The sequence below is a fragment of the Malaclemys terrapin genome, chromosome 9 (assembly GCF_027887155.1).
Source record: "Malaclemys terrapin pileata isolate rMalTer1 chromosome 9, rMalTer1.hap1, whole genome shotgun sequence".
Lineage (NCBI taxonomy): Eukaryota > Metazoa > Chordata > Testudines > Emydidae > Malaclemys > Malaclemys terrapin.
This window is the reverse complement of record NC_071513.1, coordinates 10829612-10852751: the sequence shown is the minus strand read 5'-3', so window position 1 is coordinate 10852751 and position 23140 is coordinate 10829612. Positions and strand designations below refer to the sequence as shown.

Sequence of the window (23140 nt, the reverse complement as noted above, 5' to 3'; positions counted from 1 at the left end):
AGAAGAGAAGGGGAGTGGGGACATCATTATCGTTGTCATGCATGGTCTGTGGTGTGCAGTAGCTATGGTAATAAGTAATGTGTCAGTGACTTCCCCAAAAGCAATACTCTTAAGAAACTCCTACACACATTCTTCTGCCTCAGAAAAATGGAGTAAGGGATTTTTTGCTGCTGTTCTGAGTTTTTGTACTCCCTAAGACCCTGATCCTGCAATAAAGTTTGCCAGCACAGCACCCATTACAGAATCGAGGCTTAATTTTGTAGAGCACTTAGATACCATGCAATAGGTGCTATATTAAAAAAAATTCCTGTAAATGTCAACGGGTTGCAGACACTCAGTATTCATCAAGATCAGGGCCTGTAAAGATCTATTGGAATTGGAAAAGGTACAGAAAAGAGCAACAAAAATTATTATGGGTATAGAACAGCTTCCATCTGAGGAGAGATTAATAAGACTGGGACTTTTCAGCTTGGAAAAGAGACGACTAAGGGGGGATATGATAGAGGTCTATAAAATCATGACTGGTGTGGAAAAAGTAAATAAGGAAGTATTATTTACTCCTCATAACACAAGAACTAGGGGTCACCAAATTAAATTAATAGACAGCACCTTTAAAAAAAAAACAAAAGGAAGTATTTCTTCGCACAGTCAACCTATAGAACTCTTTGCCAGAGGATGTTGTGAAGGCCAAAACTATAAGAGGGTTGAAAAAAGAATCAGATAAGATCCATCAATGGCTATTAGCCAGGATGGGCAGGGATGCAAAACCTGGGATGCTCTGAAGTGTCCCTAGTCTATTTGCCAAAAGCTGGGAATGGGCGGCAAGGGATGGATCACTTGATGATTACCTGTTATGTTCATTCCCTCTCAAGCACCTAGCATTGGCCATTACTGGAGGACAGGATACTGGGCTAGACAGACCATTGGTCTGACCCGCTATGGCCGTTCTTATGAATCACAGCAATGATGAATGTCAATATCACAGGAGGGAGGAGACCCACTACATGCACAGGCGAGGCTTGCTTTGATGTTGCAGCAGCTGCACACAAAAGTCTTTCCTCAGTGCCAGGAGCTGCAAGGTTCGCTATTGGTACCATGGTACTGTTCCTCACATATGCATAGCATGCCTTTTCCCCAGCCTAGCTGGTACCAAAGGAATACTATTCTCTTCCCATTTCTAAACACAATTATTTTGAACACTATAGGTAAAATATTTTTAAAATAACCAACTCTTGAAGTATCTAAATTCCAAATTTCCATCTTAACCACAGAAAAGATACTCTCCTCACATGATCCGATAATTCTAACAGCTAAAAAACTTGTTACTGAACTTGCAAGAAAGTTCTCTTTTCTCTTTTGGAAAGGTACAAGCCGGAAAGGTACAAAAGGGCATTGGGCAGAAATGTGTAAGTGTCTGTAAACAAGACTGAAAGTGACTCCTCACTTCCTGTATATAAATAAATATTGCTAGTTTTTCACTCTCAACATCATGCTATTCACAAAGTAGTTTGATCTCAAGGGACATCCTATATTATTCAGAAATCATTCTTTCCTATAATTCCAAGCCCATTAAGTGTGTGTCAGGGTTGAAGGAGAAAAAAAAGGGAGAGACTACCCGACACCATTGTCTAAAGCTAATATGAGGACCAACGCTATTACTGGTTTGGTGTACTTTTTACTTGATTCCAGCTGCTCCCGTATCCCCCATAATATTGCCCATCAGTTTGTGCCTATTAGATTTGTTTTTGTTGATGTAACATACATATGTATTAGAAGCTTTGAAAAGCTCTCTCAGATACCACTTCTCTAAGGTAAGTTAGGTAAAATGTCCCCCTATTTTTAAGCTATCAAGTACATCACTCAAACTGGATTGTTTTCCATTTGTTTGTGAGGGGACAATGCCCATCTCCAGATTTATGTCAATATCCTGCTGTGCTGAGCTGCATCTTAAGCTAGGAGGGCACCGCTGGTGTAAAACAACAGTCTCACCCTTTTTGCAATAAGTCACAGGGAAGTGAATTTTCTTTCAACTATCCCCCCCCCCCCCCCCTTGGCTATCCATACAGCAAGAGAGGGCGGCCCTGGATGTTCCTCCCAGCGATGTTCAGCCCACGGAGGTGAACAAGCTGACACCAGGAGCTGGCATCAGCCTGGGACGAGCGGCCATGGCCGGAGACACGGAGCAGGGGGCTGCTGACGAAGGCGCGGGGCCCGGCTGGTGAATGGGGCGCTGGCCTACGCCGTCCCCCGCGTTAGTGCCGCCGCCGGCGGGTCCCCACCCCGGGGCAGATCGCGGCCCCGCGGACGGGTGGGGCTCCCCCACTAGTGCCCGGGGGACACGGAGCCCGCTAAGCGGGGCGAGCCCCGGCGGCTGGGCCGGGCTGGGGGGGACGTGCCCCGCAGCGCCAGCCAGGGAGAGCGGGGCGGAGAGCGACGCCTGTCGGGGCCCCGCGGGCAGGGGGCTGCTCACCTGTCCAAGGTCTCCGCGCTGGGCTGCCGGGAGCCCGCGGCGGGGGCGGCGCCCCCCAGCCCTGCCGGCCGCACGGATCTGCGGGCTACCCCGCCGCCCTCCAGAGCCGGCCCCAGCGCCCGCTCCATCTTTCCGGCCGGGCCTCACTCAGCCAGCCCGGCCCGGCCCGGCCCAGGCGGCGGCAGGAACTGTCACCTGGCGGCGGCGCTTACCCACAGGCCTCCGCGGCGCCGAGAGGGCGGGGAGCGGGCGGCCCGGCAGGGCCCCTGAGCTGGGAGCGGAGCGGGGCAGGGCAGGCCCTGGTGGTGCGGCCCCCCGCCCCCCTGCCCCGGCCGGGAGCTGGCCCCGCCGCTCGCCCCCTCACACCGCGCGGGAGACGTTCCTGTGTCTGTCATGGCGAGGGGCCGGGGCAGAGCTCCCGCCACCCCAGGGCAGGGGGGGGGGGCTGTAAAGGGACCCTGCCCTCCAAGGCCCCAGCTCCCAGAGCTTCCCTCTGTACACTAAGCCCCCTCGCCCTTTGCCTTGTAACGCCGAGGGAGCTGGGGCTCTCAGATGTCCCGCTTTTATAGGGACTGTCCCGATTGGGGGGGGGGGGCTTTTTCTTATATAGCCGCCTATTTCCCCCCACACCCTATCCCCCTTTTTCATACTTGGCTGTTTGGTCACCCTAGTTTTAATGCCTCCCTGCTGCCCTATGCAGCCCTTAGGAGTCAGCTCTGCAGTCACACATGCAAAAGGAGAGGGCTAGTCACAGCGGCACTGGGGTGCTGACCCACACCTCCTTCCAGGGTCCCTGCATCCTGATGGCAATCACGCTGATTTGTGTGTAGAAGGAAGAGGGGGTTAAGCTCCAAGCTGCGTTAGTGCCCAGGGTTAGCATGCAGTGTAGACTAGCACATCAGAAGTAAAGAGGGGGAAAAAGGGTTACAGAGAACACTACACCTAGCGGAGTAGGGAAGCTCCAGGTACTGTTGCTATCCCTCCTTCACCCACATAAGGCACTCCAAGCCCCTCTTCCACTGAGCAGGTGGTAGAACAAAATGAGCAGGTCCAGCAACGAAAGGGGCACTGCCCTTGGGCCAGTGACAGGCATACACAACTGGAAGTGGTTTAGCATTTCCTTCATTAATGTAGAGATTACATTAAAGAGGAAATACAGCTTGGAAGATCTCGTTTATCTCACTTTAATAAAAGGGTTGTTTAGTTATGGTACTAACCTACTAATTCAAGTGATTCAACAGGTTTAATTTTTTTTAAAATGTCAAATATAGCCTATGTCCAAAATTTCAGTGAGTTTTAGCTAGGGGAAGTTTGAAGAGTGTGTTACTGCTGGATGACTGAATCTAAATAAGACAGATTTTTTACTTTGATCCTTTTGATAACATGGCCAGTTTTGAAAGGGGGGAGAGTATAGAGAGTATATTGACATCCTGGTCTGTAACTAGTGGCATAGCTTTCATTATCAATCAAGAAGATACTGGAGCAGCAAGCTCTTCCTGTAAAGAGGAAATAGGGTTGATATCAAAGATTTTTACTAATGGCAGTGGTAGATTTCATTTACCAAGAACTCTAAGGAATCTGGTTAAAAAGTCTGACTGCATAACATTTGTTCCAAGTAGCCTGCCAAATGCAAATAAAGAACAAGGCTTATAATAGATTTTTAAGGAGCACACTTGTTTAAACAATAGCATCTTTAGTAATTAGCAAATATGCTAGTTCTATGATGCCAATCAATCATGTGAAATAAATTGATTTGGTAGCCAAACCGATTGAAAAGCATTCCAGTATTTGAGTAAAGTATAAAAAAAATCCCTCTAACAAGATAGTTTTAATCAGATGTTGAGGTCTGGGTTTTTATACTGACATTTTTTCTTTTACTCATAAACATGCAGCTGGATTTTATGCTCTTTCACAAGTCACTCAATTATGAAGAATTACAGTGTTACCACATCTGATAAGTTTGAACTGTAAGAACTTTGCGCCATTTACAAAGCAGCTAAAAACGCTACATTTTCAGAACTCTAGTCATTTATAAATATCAGTGTTTTGCTGAGCAATGCCAGTGTCCTCAGTGCTGTACAAACAAAAGGAGTTAACAGTCTAAAAGACAGGTTCAGAGAAGACAGCAATGAGGGAGTTAGTTTATGATCAGTGTACCAGTATTGTGATGTTGGGGTGGAGAGAATGTGCAACAAGAGAAAAAAGTGAATTTTCAGAAGAGTTTTGAATAAGGAGAAGATGGTGCTTGATGTAACACAACTGAGTGGTCATTCCAAGCCTTTGAGATAGTATGCAAGTAGGAACAGAAGAAATAAACCAACATTTTGAAGCTGGCACTGGTAATCACAGTAGTGATGCATTGTAGGTATGTGCAGCTTGTTCATCTTTTACATCTAAGCCCTGTCTGATATAAAAGAAAAAGCAGAATAATTTTTTTGGGGGAGAAGTATTGGGGGATTTGTCACAATGAAGATTTACTGCAGTCATTTCGGCACCATGGTATAGTGCAGAAACATAGCACAATAAAAGACTGCCCAACATTGCTCTTAAAAATGCCTAAAAATTCTCTCCTCGTTCACCCTCCCTAAACTAAGAGTTTGGCAATTTTCATATAACTACCTTGGTCAAACACAATTGAGCTAACTGCTGTGTAAGGCCCAATTCTACAATCCACTGCTGTGTCCTCATGTGGAGCCTCAGTGTTCACCAGCATGCATTGAACTGCAGGATCGGGACCTAAATAAGCAGCTTAAAACGAACAGAAAAAGCTGTGTATTAATAATGATCACAGTTTTCACACCTATATCCATAGCCACGTTAAGTTTAAAAGGTTAGCATCCTAGAACAAATAGAAGCTTAAAGAATTAGAAAGGTTCTTTTTCGTATTTAAAATTACTATTTTAATAGAATTAAAAACAAGGGTTTTATTCTAAATCATTGTCTTGACAAAGAATCCAAGTGAACACATAGCTAAGTTAGAGGTTTCCAAAGAATGAATTTCAGCTCTAGCTACATAAAAAATGCAGTATCAACTGTATTGGCAATATAAATGAATTGTATATATGTAATGGAACAAGTGCATTTAATCCTTTTCATTGCATTAAACTTTCCCAAACAATAGGTTTATCATTTAGTGTTTATAAAGTAAAAACTAGATTTTCTTAACTCCTCCTGCACACTGCTGAAAAAGATTCTACAGGGGTGTTTGATCCAACTACTTCAATTCTCAAAAACTGTAATAAAAAACTAGTTTTTTATAAACCATGTACAAATAGAAGGCAATTACATCAGAATCTGCATAGTTTTTAAGTTGTTAAGTTATACTCTGCCATAGGGATAAGTAGCCAAGATGAATTTGAGCTTCGTTGTTCATTAGATGCACTGCGCCCAATTTATTTTAACGTGCTAAGATTTTGGGGGGAGAGGAACTCAAACCTGCTGCTCCAGATACATATGTTGAATAATATATAAGACAGATTCAGGGGAGAGTAAAATTGAGAGGACAAATATAAGTGGAGGTAAGCCATATGTCCTTACAACACACACAATACAAGCAGTATTCTGAATTTCCCTGAAAAAATAGTGCAATTTTTCTTAGCATAATATTTACTGTATCAAATTAAGAGGTGCTTTTTATTTCTATGCAAAATACTATTTCTAAAATATTCCAATGTTCTCTAAACTATCTGATTTTTATGGAACTCTATGCTTTAAATTTAGCTTTTGTACCCAAATATTTACACTTTACAAAAACTGGAGAATTTCTAATAAACTATATTTTATATACTTACAAACAATTTATACATATCCTATTGTATTTTGCAGTTACATTTTGTAGATCAAACTTACATGTACAATAATTTACAAAGGTAGAAGCCTCAAGTGTCAAACATTCCCTTTAAAATAACTATATTATCTATGAACAGTCCTTTACAAATCCTATATTGCAAAATGTACTCAATTGCCTGAAAAATCATTAAAACTTCCAAGTATATGCAAATATGAATTAAAATATCAAGTAGCAAGGTTTGTGCTGCCTTAAGTGCTTGCAACTCTAATGAAAAAATACCTGAAAGGAGCAAATTATAAATGTAACAATAGAAGCCTCTGAAATGAACTTCAAACCAAGTTCGTTGAAAGATTCAGTCAATGCACAATCTATTATCTGCAAATTTTATATACTGAAATCCCTTTAAATACTGATAAAGAATAAATTTGTTAAAGGAATAGATTAAATGCTCTAGCTACACATTTAAGAGGTTCACAACTCATTGCTCATAATCTGAAGAATTTTAAACTATTTTGGTTTAAAAGCTGCTCTGAATTGGCATGTTTCATTTTAGAAAACATATAAACGCTAAGCTTATTGCTACTATTGGACATTTAAGCAATGTCTTCGTGGATCCTATTTTTTAGATTTATATATGTCTTCTTGAGAACCGTTCTTTATTTTTGGCAAATTAATGAAAGCAAAAATCCAGAAAATCTTGCTGACAGAACCGAGAATCAAAAATATATGTAGTGTTCCACAGCTAACAAAAAAAAAAAAAAAAGGGAGTTTGCAACTTATTTTCCCCAAAGCTACCACAATCCTCATCCATTTATTCTAAAATCTTCATCTACAATATAAAAGTTAGCCTTTCTATACAGTTATCTTGTTTTCGGATACATACTGAGCAAGTTGAATTGTTAATTACAAGTTTCTTGTCACCTAAAGTCCTCAGATTTGGAATTATTTTAAACAAAAACTGGAGTAGTTTTCAGTTTACTAGAAAAAAAATCTATTTCTGAGCACTTTGCTTTTGAAAGCTCAAGAAGATAATACAACTCTCATTTTTGCCTCAAAAAGTCTAAGACCCCTAAGGCTACAAAGACTTACGCGCATCCTTACATTTATACACTTTGAAAAGCCGCACTGAAGTCAATGGCACTATTCACAGTGCATAAGATTGAGCCCATGGTTATGTCTTTGCAGGATCAGGACCTAACGATGCAATAAATTAATGCATACTAATGAAAAAAATCAAATCATATTTCTAATTGTATCAAACTTTTACAAAATACACTTCTAAAGCATCCCATATAAGCTTCCTATGTTGTATAAGGTTTCCTGTCCACAGATTCTGAAAGGCACAAATGAACTGAAGAGACTGCTCTTTCAAGTCTTCCAACTATGGAGACACTCTAAAAAATGTCATGTTAGGAAGAGGTCCAATATAAGGCATTAAAATATTCCTTTTTGTACTATAGATCTACAATAAGCACCACTTATGGTTACAATGTTCAGATAAAGAATCAAACATTTTTTCCTTCAAAAATGAGTTTGCACATGGGACATCATTTGTGAGGGAGATGCTGATGAGGTTGATGAATTGGAAATCTTAGAATTATTTGTGATCTGTAGTTCTTCAAGTCTTCTCATGTAGTCATCACGCAATGCTAGGAGCTCCATGTAACGCTGCTCCACGGGATTTGGCTGCTAGAAAAAAAAATCCAACAAAGGTCACTTTTACAATGTTATTTTGACCATGTTTCCTCAGCATGAGATTGTTCCAACTCCACCTAACAATTCGACAGCACCCAACATTTGCACTCTCCAGCGTCCCAAACAGTAAAACCTTCTCAAAAGGGTTTTCCCCATATTGGTTCTCCTTTCCTCACAACAAGAGATTTATATCCAGCTTTGTACAAAGCCAGTTCATGCTACTTCAATATCAGTCAGAAAAGCTTGCTGCTGAATGATGAGAGGTTAGTTTGTTCCCTCTTCCCCATTCTCAGGCCTTGTTTATACTATCGCGGTAAGTCGACCTAAGTTACGCTATTCCAATTATGTGAATAACGTAACTGGAGTCGATGTAGTTTAGGTCAATGTACCGCGGTGTCTACACCGCGCTGCGTTGACAGGAGACGCTTTCCCGTCTAGTTCCCTTACTCTTCTTGGAGTGGTGGATTACTGGAGTCAACCAGAGAGCATTCCCCCATCAATTTAGTGGGTCTATTGCAGCAGCGCTGATCTACCAGTAAGTGTAGATAAGCCCTTAGATTGGCGCTGCCGCAATCGATGCAGTGGGTGTCTGTCATAAATATAAAGGAAAGAGTTGCATAAAATCCCTCCTTGGCAGCTGTACTGAATTGCTTTACCTGTAAAGGGTTAAGAAGCTCAAATAACCTGTTTGGCACCTGGCCAGAAGGACCAATAAGGAAAGATACTTTCCAATCTGGGGGTGGGGAGAGAGGGAGGTGGTTTTGTTTGTGCTCTCTCTCTTTGTTCAACATCTCCTGAAAACATACCTGAAATGATCCATCTAAAATTACAAAAAGTGTAAATAAGGCAAGGAAATGTGTTAAGTTTTGTTTTAGCTTGTGAATTTTCCCTATGCTGAGATAGTTTTATTCCTGTTTTTGTAACTGTGAATATGAGTCCAGAGGGGAGTCCTCTGTGTTTTAAATCTTTTTATTACCCTGTAAAGTTACCTTACATCCTGATTTTGCAGGTGTGATTCTTTGACTTTTTTTTCTTTATAATAAAGTTCTTCTTTTAAGAACCTGATTGATTTTAGTGTTCTAAAGATAAAGGGTCTGGTCTGTACTTACATTAAAGACAATTAGTTGGTATGTTATTCTCAAGTCTCCCAGGAAAGGGGATAAAGGGGCTTGGGGGGGATATTTTGGGGGAATAGGGATTCCAAGTGACCCGTCCCTGAATTTTTGTTTAAATCACTTGGTGGTGGCAGCAATACCATCCAAGGACAAGGAAAATAATTTGTGCCTTGGGGAAGTTTTTAACCTAAGCTGGTAGAATATAAGCTTAGGGGGGTCTTTCACGCGGGTCCCCACGTACCCAAGAGTTCAGAGTGGGGAGGGAACCCTGACAGTGTCAATTTAGCGGATCTAGTAAAGACCCGCTAAATTGATGGGAGAGCACTCTCCAGTTGACTCCGGTAATCCACCACTCCAAGAAAAGTAAGTGAAGTCGACAGGAGAGTGTCTCCCGTCAACACAACATGGTGTAGTCACCATGGTTGCATCGACCTAAGCTACATCGACTCCAGTTATATTATTCACATAAGTGAAGTAGCATAACTTAGGTCGACTTACTGCGGTATTATAGGCAAGGCCTCACAGACATCATGAGCACACCTAGCTCTTCACAACCCAGGAATTGAAAAGCTAAGTCCAGATTTAAAATCACAGTGTCTTGGCTTGGAAGTGCTACTAAATCATCAAGCTAGACCAATAATATATTAGCATCCTTATAATTAAAAATATTTATTGGTTTGTTTGTTTTTTTAAGGAGGGGAGGCGGTGTTAAATAAAACCTTTGTACCTAAGTTTTCTGAGTTCCTCCAAAAAAGCAAGAACATTTTCTATTAGTAAATTCTCTAATGAAATTCTGGACATCTGTTTTATGAAATTTCTTGAGCTTCAAGAAAAAAAAAGCTATTCATATAAATAGCAGTTCTTTAACAGGAGGTGGGGTGATAAGCATTTCCCTTTTGAGCACAATTCCATAAAACTTCAAACAATTTCTGTCTGTAGGGAGGAAACGATAAATTAAGTAGAAAAGAGATACTGCATGTGACAAACAGACACACAGCCTTCAATTATGCCCAGTTCCACAAGTGTCAAGGGGTTGCTGCTGTTTTTCAGATATCTCCCTATAATTTCAGAAGTGATCCATCAGAGGAACAGTTTCAGCAACAAATTCCGGGTCCCTGCAGGACCAAATAAAATGCCACATACCTTTAGGGATAAATAAATTAATTGCTTTACTCCCCTCACATGTAATCTATTTCTCTAACATTAAGCAGCAGGTGAGATACAACAGGTAGAGAGTATGAACCAACCATAGAAGCTGTTGGATTCAGTTATTATCTAGAGAATCAGCAGGAAAATAGCAAAGCTGTCAAACACTATGCCTAACTCTAAAGGAATATCGCACTAGGAAACGGATCCATTGCTTGCACAGAAGCCTCAACTGTGCTTTTTGTAATGATGTTGAAACGTATCTTGTCCCATTTACACTAGCAGTTAAAATGCAGTACTGGTTCAGGGGAACACATCAACAGAGAGTCAATTTCCTAGTGAAGATGGGGCTTAAACATACAACAAGGGAAAAAAAAAAAAAATCCAGCAACTTCAGATTCTCTTTCCTCAAAAAAAGGTCACGCTTCCTGACAGACATTAGTTGAAATGACTAAACAGAGAGCATAAATTATATTCTGTATAGTGTCAAAAGAACAGTACAAGTCATAATTAAACTGTAGAGAAGCTGACTTACTTGCTGCCGAATCCTTGGATTCCATCTAATGTAATAATTGACCCAAAGTTCCAAGTGACGCATACTGGCTACAGGATAGAGTGCTCGATTCAGTTCTTTATTATAAAAAGGATTGGTGTACTTTGCTTTTTCACTATTGATCAGTGACCACAATGACAATGTTCTCTCAGTCACTTTCTGCAAAGAAAATGAAATGGTAAAGATTTCGAGTATTTGTAAAGTATAAGAGTGCACGCACTCTGGTAACTCCAGTTATACTTTTCATATAGCATGGTTCTTTTCTAACTAAAAGTATCACATGTATAATCACAAGCAGTGACAAACTCACGAAGTACCCTGAAGTCTGAATATTGTCATTTAGATACACGAAAACAAGCTTGTTGTCTTGCAACTGTTCCAATAACAATGCCATTTTTGCTACATTGACTATACACAACTTATTTTTTTTTTAAATTAAGATCATATATGCCTCCTGCCACAATCAAACAATCATCAGTTTTACCTACCTCTTTTTCTCTAACAGATTCACAGTTGTACAAGAAAGTACCAAATCGGCAGCTATACAAATGGTCCAGAATTGTAATCAAGAATTGTTCATTGAATTCAAAAGCTGTTGGAAACTAGGCACAAAAAAGTTATTGTTAGAGATTTGTTTCTGTGTGCGCGTACACTTAGAATCAGTCTGATTGAACAGCTAGTTTAAAAGAAGTCATTTAGGAAACCTGTTATTAAGTTTACCTAAAAACTAGGTTTCCTGCCACAAAACAACTACAAACATGTTGGATTAAATGCTCAGACAACAGGTAAGATGTCAACACTCCTACATTCTTAATGAATACTTTAGCACATGTCCTGTCAGACCAACAATGGTGCTTTACAGTTTCTAAGATCAGAGATATAAAGCTGGTTCTGCCATTCCAAAGATGGATGAAGTCTCATCTTGCCTAACAAGAGGCTGGTTTCCTTGTTAATCAGGAACTTTTTCACTTTTGTCTCAAAATGATTAAGACTAAACTACATGCAGGAATTGGGTGTTGATAACGGTATGGGGCCACTGCAATTAAGCAGAAAGCTGTTTACTTTTCTGTGACAGATTTAGCTTAATATTGGAAAAGGATTTGTTTATCCAAACAAAATGCAAGGTGGGGCTTATAGTGGGCAAAAGGAAACGGAAGTACTTAGTTGGCTGCACAGTATTATTACACTAAGGGAACTTGTACATTTCTTGAGGTATCTCAAGTGGAGACAATAAGTTTCTATAAACAGAGTAAGCTGTGAAAGGGTATAGCTGGAAGACTGCGATCCACAAGATAAGATTCAACAGAAATTTAAGGCAAAAGTTCTGTCTCCACAATGTTAGCTAAACTTTTATGAATAATTAGCTCTCTGGCAGAAACACAATTCTTCAAAGTCAGTGAAATACAGTTCTTCAGTAACGATACCATGAAAGATTGCTAACTGAACTACATCAAGATTAGACAACCAAAATTATTACATTTAAACTAGTAATACAACAGTCATAGGCCTAGTGACCCTGCTTTGCGCTGACACATAGGGGAAACAATATTTGATTTTCAGTTCTTGACTCTCATTTTTGGACCTACATGGGCTAGGTATACTATAAAGATAATATGCATAGTTTTGTTACTTAATACGAACAGTTTGTTAGCTCATGAGGTAAAACTGCCCCAAGCATTCTTTTCAAGCTTCAATAGGAAGGACAGGAGCAATGTCACACTATCTTCAGGGCAAGGTTTTAGAATAGGATTAAAAAATGGGGGAAGGAGAAAATCTCAGTTCTCTGAAAACGCGGGATGGGACTGTGAAATAACCTATAGCAGTTTGATAGACCTAGTTTGATACTCAAAGATTTAAAGTTGTTTTGTCCTTACATGAGGGAATTGCGTTTCCAGGAACAGTTTTTGGAATGATGAAATAAAAACAAAATTAACCATAATGCATATAATTACAGGAACTAGAATTAATGTAACAGTATTACGCTATTACAAATATTCATAAAAGCATCTATTTAAGTTATGTCATAGTACAGTCCTTTAGATATGAAATATTGGTTAATGAGCAAAAGGACTGGACATAAAGCCAGCATATTTTCTACTCAGAAATAGTGAGACTTCCAGCTTGGGAGGGAGGAGAGGGTTAACACACATACAAAAAAGGTAAGTAAATATGCTACTTTCTACTACCTGGTCAGAGTAGCAAACTTATGTATACAGAGGTGGTTTGTTTGTTTTTGTTGTGGTTTTTTGGGAGGAGAAGCTTTTTTTTTTTTTTTTTGGAAGTATTCAGACTCTTAATTCAAGGATAATTTTAAAATATTGTTATTTGCTGGATAACACCATCTTTTGGATATGGCTAGAGCTTACCTGCTTAGACATTTGCCACACACAATCAACGAACTGGAGAAAGATAGGTGATCTATCAGCATCAGCATGGTTTTTATCACCATGGCCTATTCTCTGAAATGAAACAAAGCAAGTTCGACATTACTCACAACTGGTTTTGGTGTATATCTTATGTCTATTTTGGTGTGAGATATGCTTCATAAATGCCAAAAGACGCATGAAAAACACATTTGATCTACATATTACAATGAGGTGGTTAATACTCTATTGTCCACCCTTCTGACTTTAGCGATATAATTTTACATATTAACATTTCAGAACACTTAAAGATTTGAAAGATTCTGAAGTGCAAATAACTTCTGCTGGAATCAATGGGAGTTTCTTGATTAAGGGTTGCAAGATTCAGCATTGAAATCAACCCTCCAAAGCAAGGGCATCTTCAGCACCCGTAATCCTGTACATAAAGCACTATGCAAAACATGACTCAGGTGGCAAGAACTCCATCTACTTGCACTAGTTTTTTATCTTCATTTAAGTTTGAAACAATACGACATACTTACCCAGCTCAATCATTTACGCTAAATTCATGCTACTGTTGCTGTTTCAAGTCCCAAGTTTCTTTTGAACATGCTGTAAATGTATGAAATCAATTTCTACCAACAAGTTCTAGGAGATAGAATATCTCCATTTAAAAAGAAAACATTTCCTCAGAGATGGAAATCAAGTTTATGCTCCTTTGTCCTTCCCCTTCATGTTCTCTCAGAGAGATAAGTAGCAGCTGTTGTATAGTTTGTCATATTCAAGAATCTTCCTTTCCCAAAATCTAGCAGTATATTTTTTTCTAACTTTCTAAAGTTCTAAGCTGAAGCAATGTTGGTCCACTGTCAGATGATCCCTCAAAAAAGACAATTCACTTGTGCTACTGTTTTACTACAACTGATGAACTAAAACATCTACAGCATACCTCTAGCCTTGCCGATAAGAGATTCTAAAGAATGTAACTTCATGCACAAGGTAACTTTGGTAACAGAGTATGTGGTGCCAGCAGGATGTGAAAACAGCTAGCAGAAGCCAGCAGTATCCCCAATAAGAGGATGGGTTTACCTGAAAGTCTGCCTTTGAGGGGAAAGTTAGGTCCACTTTGTAGGGACTGATGAAGGTGTGATGTGAAGTGAAGAGTAGGTAGGGGCCCTGCAGATATCAGAGGAAGTGGCCTCCTCTCTCTCTCTGCTTAAGTAGCAGAAAAAGACCCTGGCAAAGCATCTTTTCACTGTGAGAAAAGGGGGTTTACCCTGCTGTCAATACAGGATTTCAGCCAGCCACTAATGGTGGCCTTAGAGGTTGGCAATCCTTGCACTGGACCATGAAAACAGTCTGGCTTTTTGAATATCAGTCCTGTGCAACTACAAGCTGGATAGCTCGTCCCTTTACAGTCTGAGAGTAGTATGTCTGTTTGAAAGGAGAGGAAGAGTTTAGGTAAAAGTTGGAGAAAACCATGTGGAGGTATATGATCACTCTGGAAAAGTACTCCTGAGGCAAATGAAAAACTATCAATTTGTCTGAAAAGAAATGGAAGGTATTGGTAGCAAAGATTAATAACGAAGGAGCTTAGTTCTTCAAAACTACAAGCTGGGGAAAGGACAACTAAAAGCCCAATTCTGATTAAATCATGAGGTGCAACACATAAGGGCTTAAAGAGACAATGACACAAACTTGGGAAGATAAAAGACAGGTCTTACTGAGAGAGAATGGCTCTGAAGATGAGCCTCATGTGAGAAAAGCCCTTGAAAAGTTTGTAAGTATAGAGTTGGAGCCTTAGGGATTCCCTCTCACCTCAAAAGACTGTAGAAGGAGAGAGCTGGACTTGGTGTTATGGCATAGCAATACTTAAGTCCTATGTTGAAACCTGTTTTAACAAATTCTAGGACATGCTGGAAGAAGGTGGAACTCTCTCTCAGCACATCACCTAGAAAAGGTTGTCCAGATTCTTCCATCTGTGTGTCTCATTATGATCAGTCAGAGAAAAGCCAAGAAAAATTGCTGGAGTGAGAAAGCGGAATTTATGTTCCATGTTTCCAGTATTCTTTGCTCCTTCCTGGAGGCATATGGAAAGCTTTCACTAGCCTCCTTACTGATGCCTGCTAAATGGCACCATAACATTAGCTGTGCTGCATTTCCAGCAGGATGCAAAAAGGGAAGACAAAGAAAATGAATTTTACAAAAATGAAATAAATGCTATGGACTAGCTTCAAGTCTAGGCAAGACTGATCATTCTGCTCAAATTTATTTTTCTTCATCACTTTAGACAGAGTAAAGAGCAGATCAAAACTTGACATGCTGATCAACTGAAAAGTTGAACACATTTATTAGAACTTTCATAGCATGCAAGTTTCAATACAATCATCTAAAAATCTTCCTTGTTTTAGAATTTACAATGTACATAAAAAATGTTAAAACAGTTCCTTTCAATAATTTTCTCTAATTCTTACCGATGCAAATTTGTGTCCAAAGCTTATCCACTCCTTTTGTACCAGAACTTCAAAACCCACAATTGTTCTGTAGTAGCTGTCTAACATCAACATGGCTAGAGAAGTTAATTGTGCTGTTCGGTCCCAACCATCACTACAGTGTACCAACACTGAGCTCTTCCCTGAAGACACCTTGTCTGCCACTTGAATAGCTCCTGTCAAGACAAGCTGACAACAAGGTATGGATATCAGACAATTCAGAAGGTTAGTGTTATCATTCCAGCAAAAACGATTGATTTCTTACAGTTTTAATTAAGACTTGGGGAAGAACACCTGTATGTAACTTAAATTGATCAGATTTTTCTGGGAGTTCAGCAAGCAATTTGCAATTTCTACTATAAAAAAAATGACGACCCAAACTCTACAAGATAGGGTTTACTAAGAAAAAGAGAACCAACTCCTCATCTCACAGCAACTTCTCAAAAATGGGATAGAAAATGGTGTCTTTACCATACTGAGAAACATAAAAGCTTTTTAAAAATAGGATTACCACAAGAAGTACCTGTGTTAAAAATTACACATTCCATTTAGTTCCTTTTGAGTTAAAGATTCGAGACAGATGCTATTGCTAAAAATAAAGCCTGTTTTATATCCTTTTCTCGTGTTTATTTTTGCAACCATTCACTTAAAATGGAAATCCTAAGTAAACAGTAGTTATTACAGCAGGACATACATTATAAAAATGCAGAAATGTTAGGGATACAAGCCAAAAAGCCAACTGACAAAATATACTGCTAAAAACATTTTTATGACCATTAATGCATACTTTAAAATATTTTATTTCAATTACAAAGTGGAGCAACACAGCTTGTTTGCAAAGAAAATGAAGTTCAAAAATTCATGTAATAAACAAACATTACTAAACTAAAACTTGTACGTTTTGTAACTTGCAGTTTACTTAAACATGCTGTAAAATAGTTTAATTTTCTGTGTTCATGTGTTATTGCAACTCAAGAACCTTTATTTTACACTCATTTATTAATTTAATCTTAATCTTAACACTGTCTTGAACACTCAATTATTAACTATCTTTTCTCCCCCCAAAAGCAAGGTATGTCAATATTTAAAATGATAAATGTCTCTTACTGTTGATAAATAGGGATATTACCATAATATATTCTTAAGACTAGTACAATCTAGACAGAGCTATTGGATATTAACACATCTATACCTGAATAATTTTACAGCCTGACTAATCAAAAGGTAACCCACTTTGTGTAGAGTAGATAAATGCTGCCTCTTATTTAAAAGAATTCTTTTGGAAAATAGCATCTGTAATAAAGAGAACAAGTCTGATATTTGCAGAAGTCCTACCCTAGCAGCCAACTCTTTGTACAGTTTCCAACAAGCAAAACAGTAAGACATTTTCAAGGTCACCCAATTCCAGAAGAGCAATAACTAAGATTCTTCAGTAATCACACAAATTACAAAGCAAATTAACGTAGGTTTGTTTGGGTTTTTTTTGTAAAATAAAAGGCATGTAAGATAAGTGAAAATCCAATCCCTATAGAATATTATTTTGTGCTAGAAACTCACCTTGATATGTTCTAACCAGTGAGTTGACTCCAAACTAGATAGCCAGTGAGATTCTTCTACATTAGGATAAACAATGTCCTTCAACTTCTTTAAAGATTCCCTCATGACATGAATATTATGAATATCTAGGAAGAAGAGTTCTGCATTGGGATATGCATCATCGCCTTCGTATCCTCCCCCAGTGGCCTAAAAAACAAAAATAGATTTGAAATATACTTTTAGTTGTCATTTAAACTCTGCTGAAATACTTTATTAAAGATGGAAGGGATTAAACTTTCTTTAGGACACCCTACCACATTACCAAGTCAATTATTTATGAGGAAGTCCACCTATATAGCCCAACTATATATCAAAACAAGACAATTGTTTCAGCCTTGATTTGGTTTTCCAGTTCCTAAACAGTGATGATATTCAGGTTCTCTGTTTTCATAAGTGCCAAAATTAAGAAGTGAAACAAAACAGTTATAATAATGTTGGCTAAAAGAGCTAAATTTTGTGGAGTTGGGTCCCAGAATCCATGGACTGGATTAAACTAGCCAGACAAGCAAAAATGGAACAAGCACTATCTCAGATAGGATCCAGGCTGCTTTGAGGACAAATGGGTATGCCCCTGGACTGACTTACTCACTTACTGTATGTATGTATGTATGTATATTTTCACACACACACACACACACACACACACATACGTAATGGTGGTAAATAGCCTTCCCTTGACCAGACACCAACTACCTTAAAAAAAAAAAAAAGGTAATTTTTATTAAGATATCCTGCTGTCTAACCATGTTGGTTTGTTTGTTTTAATTCCTGCATATTATTTCTACTAGCTAAACAAATTTATGATTTAAGTATGGTGGAAACGGATTTAAAATAAGTAGCGTTCAGATGGACTAGAAGATAAAAATTAAAATGTAAGTACATTCCACAAAGCAGCAATATTTCAATCTTCTGATTATTCTTAGTACACTGGCTGATCAATGGCAGAAATGAAATGAGCAATTATTTATTCACCACATTTCTATATTAACTACACAGGAGTTTAATCAAGAGGAACGGACAGTTTTTCCCTTTTTCCATATTACAAACTTTAATTAATGCAAGCACAGGTTTACCCATATTAGCACCAAGAGTCTCAAAGCTTGCTATATTTCAGTGTCCTGTTTATTTGCTCCTAGAATTAATAAAGTTTAAATAATAAAATTCTCTGTAGCAGGGGGGGCCAAACTTACTGGCCCTCTGAGCCGCATACGACAATCTTCAGAAGTTTGAGAGCCAGGGCACATCTGTCCGGAGCCGGGGCTCGGGCTTCAGCCACATGTCTGCTGAAGCCCTGAGCCCCGGCAGGTGCGTCCCGCAGAGCTGAAGCTCCTACAGCCCCCTCCCCACTGGACAGAAGCCCCTACCCCATCACTCCACTGCAAGGCAGTGGTCGTGAGCTCCCAGTCTGGTAGGTGGAGAGGGGGGGTGGCATGGGGGGCTTGCAAGCCACAGTAAAATAGCGACATGAAGCTCACGAGCCAGTTTGGCCACCCCTGCTCTATAGCTTGACCAATCATTTTGACAGAATTCAAGGATTCATCACCATGAGCTTTACTTTAAGTGAGTTTTCTATGAGCAAAGTTTCTGTTTCTACAGATTTGATATGCCTTGCAGAACACATTTTAAGATTCTTACTAAAAAGTCACTGCTATAGCTGCTCTCTCAGAAGTTCCACAAGTTCCACGGCAATGCAGCTGCAGAGGCTGATTCCCGCTTGGTATTTGAGGGTGTGAGGAAGGACAAAAATACACTCCCCCTACAAGTCATGCTAAGAGACTAGGCTTTCCAAGCTGTCTGAAATCACGTTTCCCACAGACAGTAAAAATTCAACCCAACCCTCTAAACTATAGTGAGGAACGAGTACATGGATAGTCCACTACCACTGCCACAGGGTGGTGCTTTCTCAATGGGTCAGAGCTGCCATCCTGCCCCTAAAATGAGAGGTGTTTATATAAATTTTAGTCCCTTTTATTAGGCTTTATCCATTCCTGGAGTAAGGAACGATTGTTACTTTAGCTCTAGGGCTTCAGTAATTCCTACTGGCTGTGTGGTCTTTGGGTGTGGATGAAAAATGACATACAAAGCCCAGGGAATAAGCTCAAAATCTTGTACATAAAAGTTATCCAAGGCAAATCCAGAACTCTCCATTTTGCAGCTTCTTTTACTCTACAGGCCAACCCTTTGCACTGTATAGGTCAATGTTCCTCAGACCCAGCAAATGCACCCTTCCACTGCTTCTACAGCTTAGAAGATTGAAAATACTTTTACTCAAGGGGGAATTCTGCACCACTGCGCATGCACAGAATTCATGTCCCTGTAGATTTTTTTTTTCACAACAGAAAATACATTCTGCCGGAAAGGCGCGGCAGTTACGCCTTTCGCCCACCAGGGGCTGGTGTGGTACCAGAACAAAGGGCAGCCAGCTCACTAGGCATAGCAGTCTGCAGCCGATAGGGAGAAGAGGGTGCGTTCCTCACAGTGCCCCGCCCACGGTGCCAGGTGAGGAGGCACGGGTTATGGGGAGTTGGGGGGAGACAGACAGAGGGTGGCACATGGAGATGCTGGGGGGTTACACAGACTGGGATTCATAGAATCAAAGGACTGGAAGGGAGCTTGAGAGGTCAAGTCCAGTTCCCTGCACTCAAGGCAGGACTAAGTATTACCTTAGACCACCCCTGACAGGTGTTTGTCTAACCTGCTCTTAAAAATCCCCAATGATGGAGATTCCACAACCTCCTTAGGCAATTTATTCTAGCGCTTAACCACCCTGACAGGAAATTTTTCCTACTGCCAACCTAAACCATCCTTGTTGTAATTTAAGCCCATTGCTTCTTGTCTTATCCTCAGATGTTAAAGAGAACAATTTTTCTTCCTCCTCCTTGTAACAACCTTTTATGCACTCAAAAACCTGTTGTGTCCCCCCACAGTCTTCTCTTCTCCAGTCTAAACAAACCCAATTTTTTCAATCTTTCCTCATAGGTCATGTTTTCTAGACCATTAATCATTTTTGTTGCTCTTCTCTGGACTTTCTCCAATTGTCCACATCTTTCCTGAAATGTGGCACCCAGAACCAGACACAATACTCCAGTTAAGGCCTAATCAGCATGGAGTAGAGCAGAAAAAATTACTTTTTATCTTGCTTATAACACTCCTGCTAAGACATCTCATAATCATGTTTGCTTTTTTTTAAAACAGTATTACACCGTTGACTCATATTTAGCTTGTGATCCACTATGAGACCCAGGTCCCTTTACGCAGTACTCCTTCATAGGCAGTCTTTTCCCAGTTTGTATGTGTGCAACTGATTGTTCTATCCTAAGCGGAGTATTTTGAATTTGTCCTTATTGATTTTCATCCTATTTACCCCTCAGAACATTTCTATAGTTTGTCCAGATAATTTTGAATTTTAATCCTATCCTCCAAAGCACTTGCAACCTCCCCCAGCTTGGTATCGACCAGAAACTTTGTGTATTCTCTATGCCAGCAGCCAGCATGTCCTTTGGCCTGTGACGCTTCCAGCAGCTCCCATTGGCCTGGAGCAGGCAACCACGGCCACTGGGAGGTAAACAAATCGGTCCGGCCAGGGGCTTTCCCTGCACAAGCGGCGGAACAAGTTGGGGAACCACTGCTCTATGCCATTATCTAAATAATTGATGAAGATATTGAGCAGAACCGGACCAGAACTGATCCCTGCGAGATCCCACTTGATATGCCCTTCCAGCTTGACTGTGAGCCACTGAAAACTACTCTCTGGGAACAGTTTTCCAACCAGTTATGCACCCACCTTGTAGTAGCTCCATCTAGCTTGTATTGTATTCAGAAGGGCTGTGGAGGAGGAGAAGAAAGGCTGGGGCAGGGGTTGGGGTGTGAGGATGCAGGGGAACAGGGTGAGGGGTGCAGGGATACACAGAGGAGGGGTGGTTGAGTGGGGGTGCAGGGACACATGGTACAGGGGAAAATGTACCTGACTGAATGGGAAAGGCTATGGGTCAGCCAGAGTCTGCATGGGTAAGGCTTCCCAACACCCTAAAAATCTCTCCCCAACCGCCCTGAAACTGTTCCATATTTCTCCCACCCACACCCCACAACACTGCAGGTTCAGTCCCAGGCTCCTTCCCAGCAATTACTTCCCTCTCCCTCAGCGCCTCCATTACCCTGACTCCCCCAAGCCTTTGCACTGCTTCTGAGGTGTGCTGGAAATATGCTTCTGTATTGTAGTTAAAATTAATTATTACCCAAAGTTAGGGTTACCATCCGTCCGTATTTCCCCGGACATGTCCAGCTTTTGCGTCTCTAAATAGCCGTCCGGGAGGAATTGGTAACAAGGTTAAAATGTCCGGGTTTTTTTTTCCTCTCTCGCCTCCCTCCCTCCCTTCCATGCAGAGTGCGGTTGCTGATTGGGCAGCTGGACCGACTGAGCCGCTCCCATTAGCCTCCAGCAGCCAGAGCCCTCCCCTGCTCCCCGCCCCCTCGTCTGCAGCCCTGTGTAACACACAAACCAACCCACCAGACAGCGTGTTTTGCCTACACGTGGAGCCAGAATGGTAAGGAGAATCCGGGGGTGGAGGGGAGTGTTGGATGGGTCCCCGGCCTCCACCTGCCACCCCCCTTCCGCGCGTCCCTCCCCCCCACCCAGTGGGGCTCCTGCCTCTCCCTTGCCTGCTTGTACTGCCAGAGCCGGCAGCGACTGCTGTCTGCTGCCCCCAGGTCCTAGCGTCCCCCATCCACTAATGGGAAGACAGGCTGCCCTTACCCTGCCCTTCCACCCTAGCCCTGAGCCTCTCCAACGCCCCAAACCCCTCAGCCCCAGCCCTCATCCCCCCACACCTTAATCCTCTGCCCCAGCCCTGAGCCCTCTCCTGCATCATGAACCCCTCATCCTCAGACCCACATCCCTCACCCCTGCATCCCCTCCTATCCCCAAACTCCCTCCCAAACCCCCTCCCCCTTCCCACACACCCCCTCCTGCCCTCAAACTGCCTCCCAAAGCCTGCACCCCATCCCTTTGCACCGCCTCCCACCCCCAAACTCCATCCCAGAGCTTGCACCCCTCACCCCCTCCTGCACACCCACCCCCTGCCCCAGCCCGGAGCCTGCACCCAGCACCCAAACTCTATCCCAGAGCCTGCACCCTAATCCCCAGCCCAGGACCTGCACCCCAGACCTCCTCTCCCCACCCAAGTCCCCTTCCAGAGCCTTAGGCAGGTGGGGGGGGGGGCGCGTTCTGGGCACCACCAAAATTTCTACAACCCTGCCACCCATGCGAGTGGATAAGGGTCAGGGCAGTCAGGGGACAAGAAGCGGGGGGGTTGGGGTTCTGAGGGGGGCAGTCAGGGGGCAGGACTCCCACTCCCCCCATGTCCTCTTTTTTGATTGTGGAAATATGGTAACCCTACTCAAAGTTATATATTAATATGCCTAGTAAGTAATCTATTTGTCAAAAAACACTTCCTGAATGATTTTTGTTGTCTGTATTGTTACAGACATACTTGTTGCTGGAGATTTTGAAATAAATTACCAAAATAATTGAAACTGGCATGATTATATCGGGTTATTTTGACAAATAAAATAAGCAGAATTTTGCAGAACTTTAAAATATTGTGCACAGAATTTTTAATTTTTTGGTGCAGAATTCCCCCAGGAGCAATAAGTAGGATTGATTACTCCTACCTAACAAAATATGTTTTAAAAGAACAATCAGATGACAAAACATTTAGAATATTTTTCTGAAAAAGCTGAAAAGTTGTACAGGAAAATTACAATAAAAGAAATGTGTGTGTTTAAGATTTGGCCATAATCCTTCTTTGAATTAAGTCCAAAAAATTTAAATCACTTTTGTAAGAAATGGCATTCTTTCCACAAGGAAAGCCACAAGAGTATTACATGGCTGTAACAAAGAGATAATGTTTTGGTCACCCACTAA

At 41.1% G+C, this 23140-nt stretch overlaps 2 protein-coding genes across 6 annotated transcripts in view; both read right to left on the bottom strand.

The window, feature by feature from the left end:
• Positions 1-2715, bottom strand: part of MTMR1 (myotubularin related protein 1) — a 53745-nt gene extending 51030 nt beyond the window's left edge. For 3 of the 5 annotated variants that reach the window (XM_054040910.1, XM_054040912.1, XM_054040911.1), the window contains exon 1: positions 2471-2708. In XM_054040910.1, the coding sequence (XP_053896885.1) occupies positions 2471-2598 (128 nt within the window). In that variant the 5' untranslated portion in view covers positions 2599-2708. Of the gene's footprint in view, positions 1-2470 lie in introns of all 5 variants that reach the window. The other 2 variants (XM_054040914.1, XM_054040913.1) reach the window with 2 other exon arrangements.
• Positions 2716-5535: 2820 nt separating this feature from the next.
• MTM1 (myotubularin 1) overlaps positions 5536-23140 on the bottom strand; it is a 54401-nt gene continuing 36796 nt past the window's right edge. The window contains exons 10-15 of the mRNA XM_054039815.1: positions 17179-17364; positions 15604-15810; positions 13136-13228; positions 11258-11371; positions 10752-10928; positions 5536-7949 (exon numbers count right to left, since the gene is read on the bottom strand). Coding sequence (XP_053895790.1) covers positions 7782-7949; positions 10752-10928; positions 11258-11371; positions 13136-13228; positions 15604-15810; positions 17179-17364 — 945 coding nt within the window. The 3' untranslated portion in view covers positions 5536-7781. The remainder of the gene's footprint in view (positions 7950-10751; positions 10929-11257; positions 11372-13135; positions 13229-15603; positions 15811-17178; positions 17365-23140) is intronic.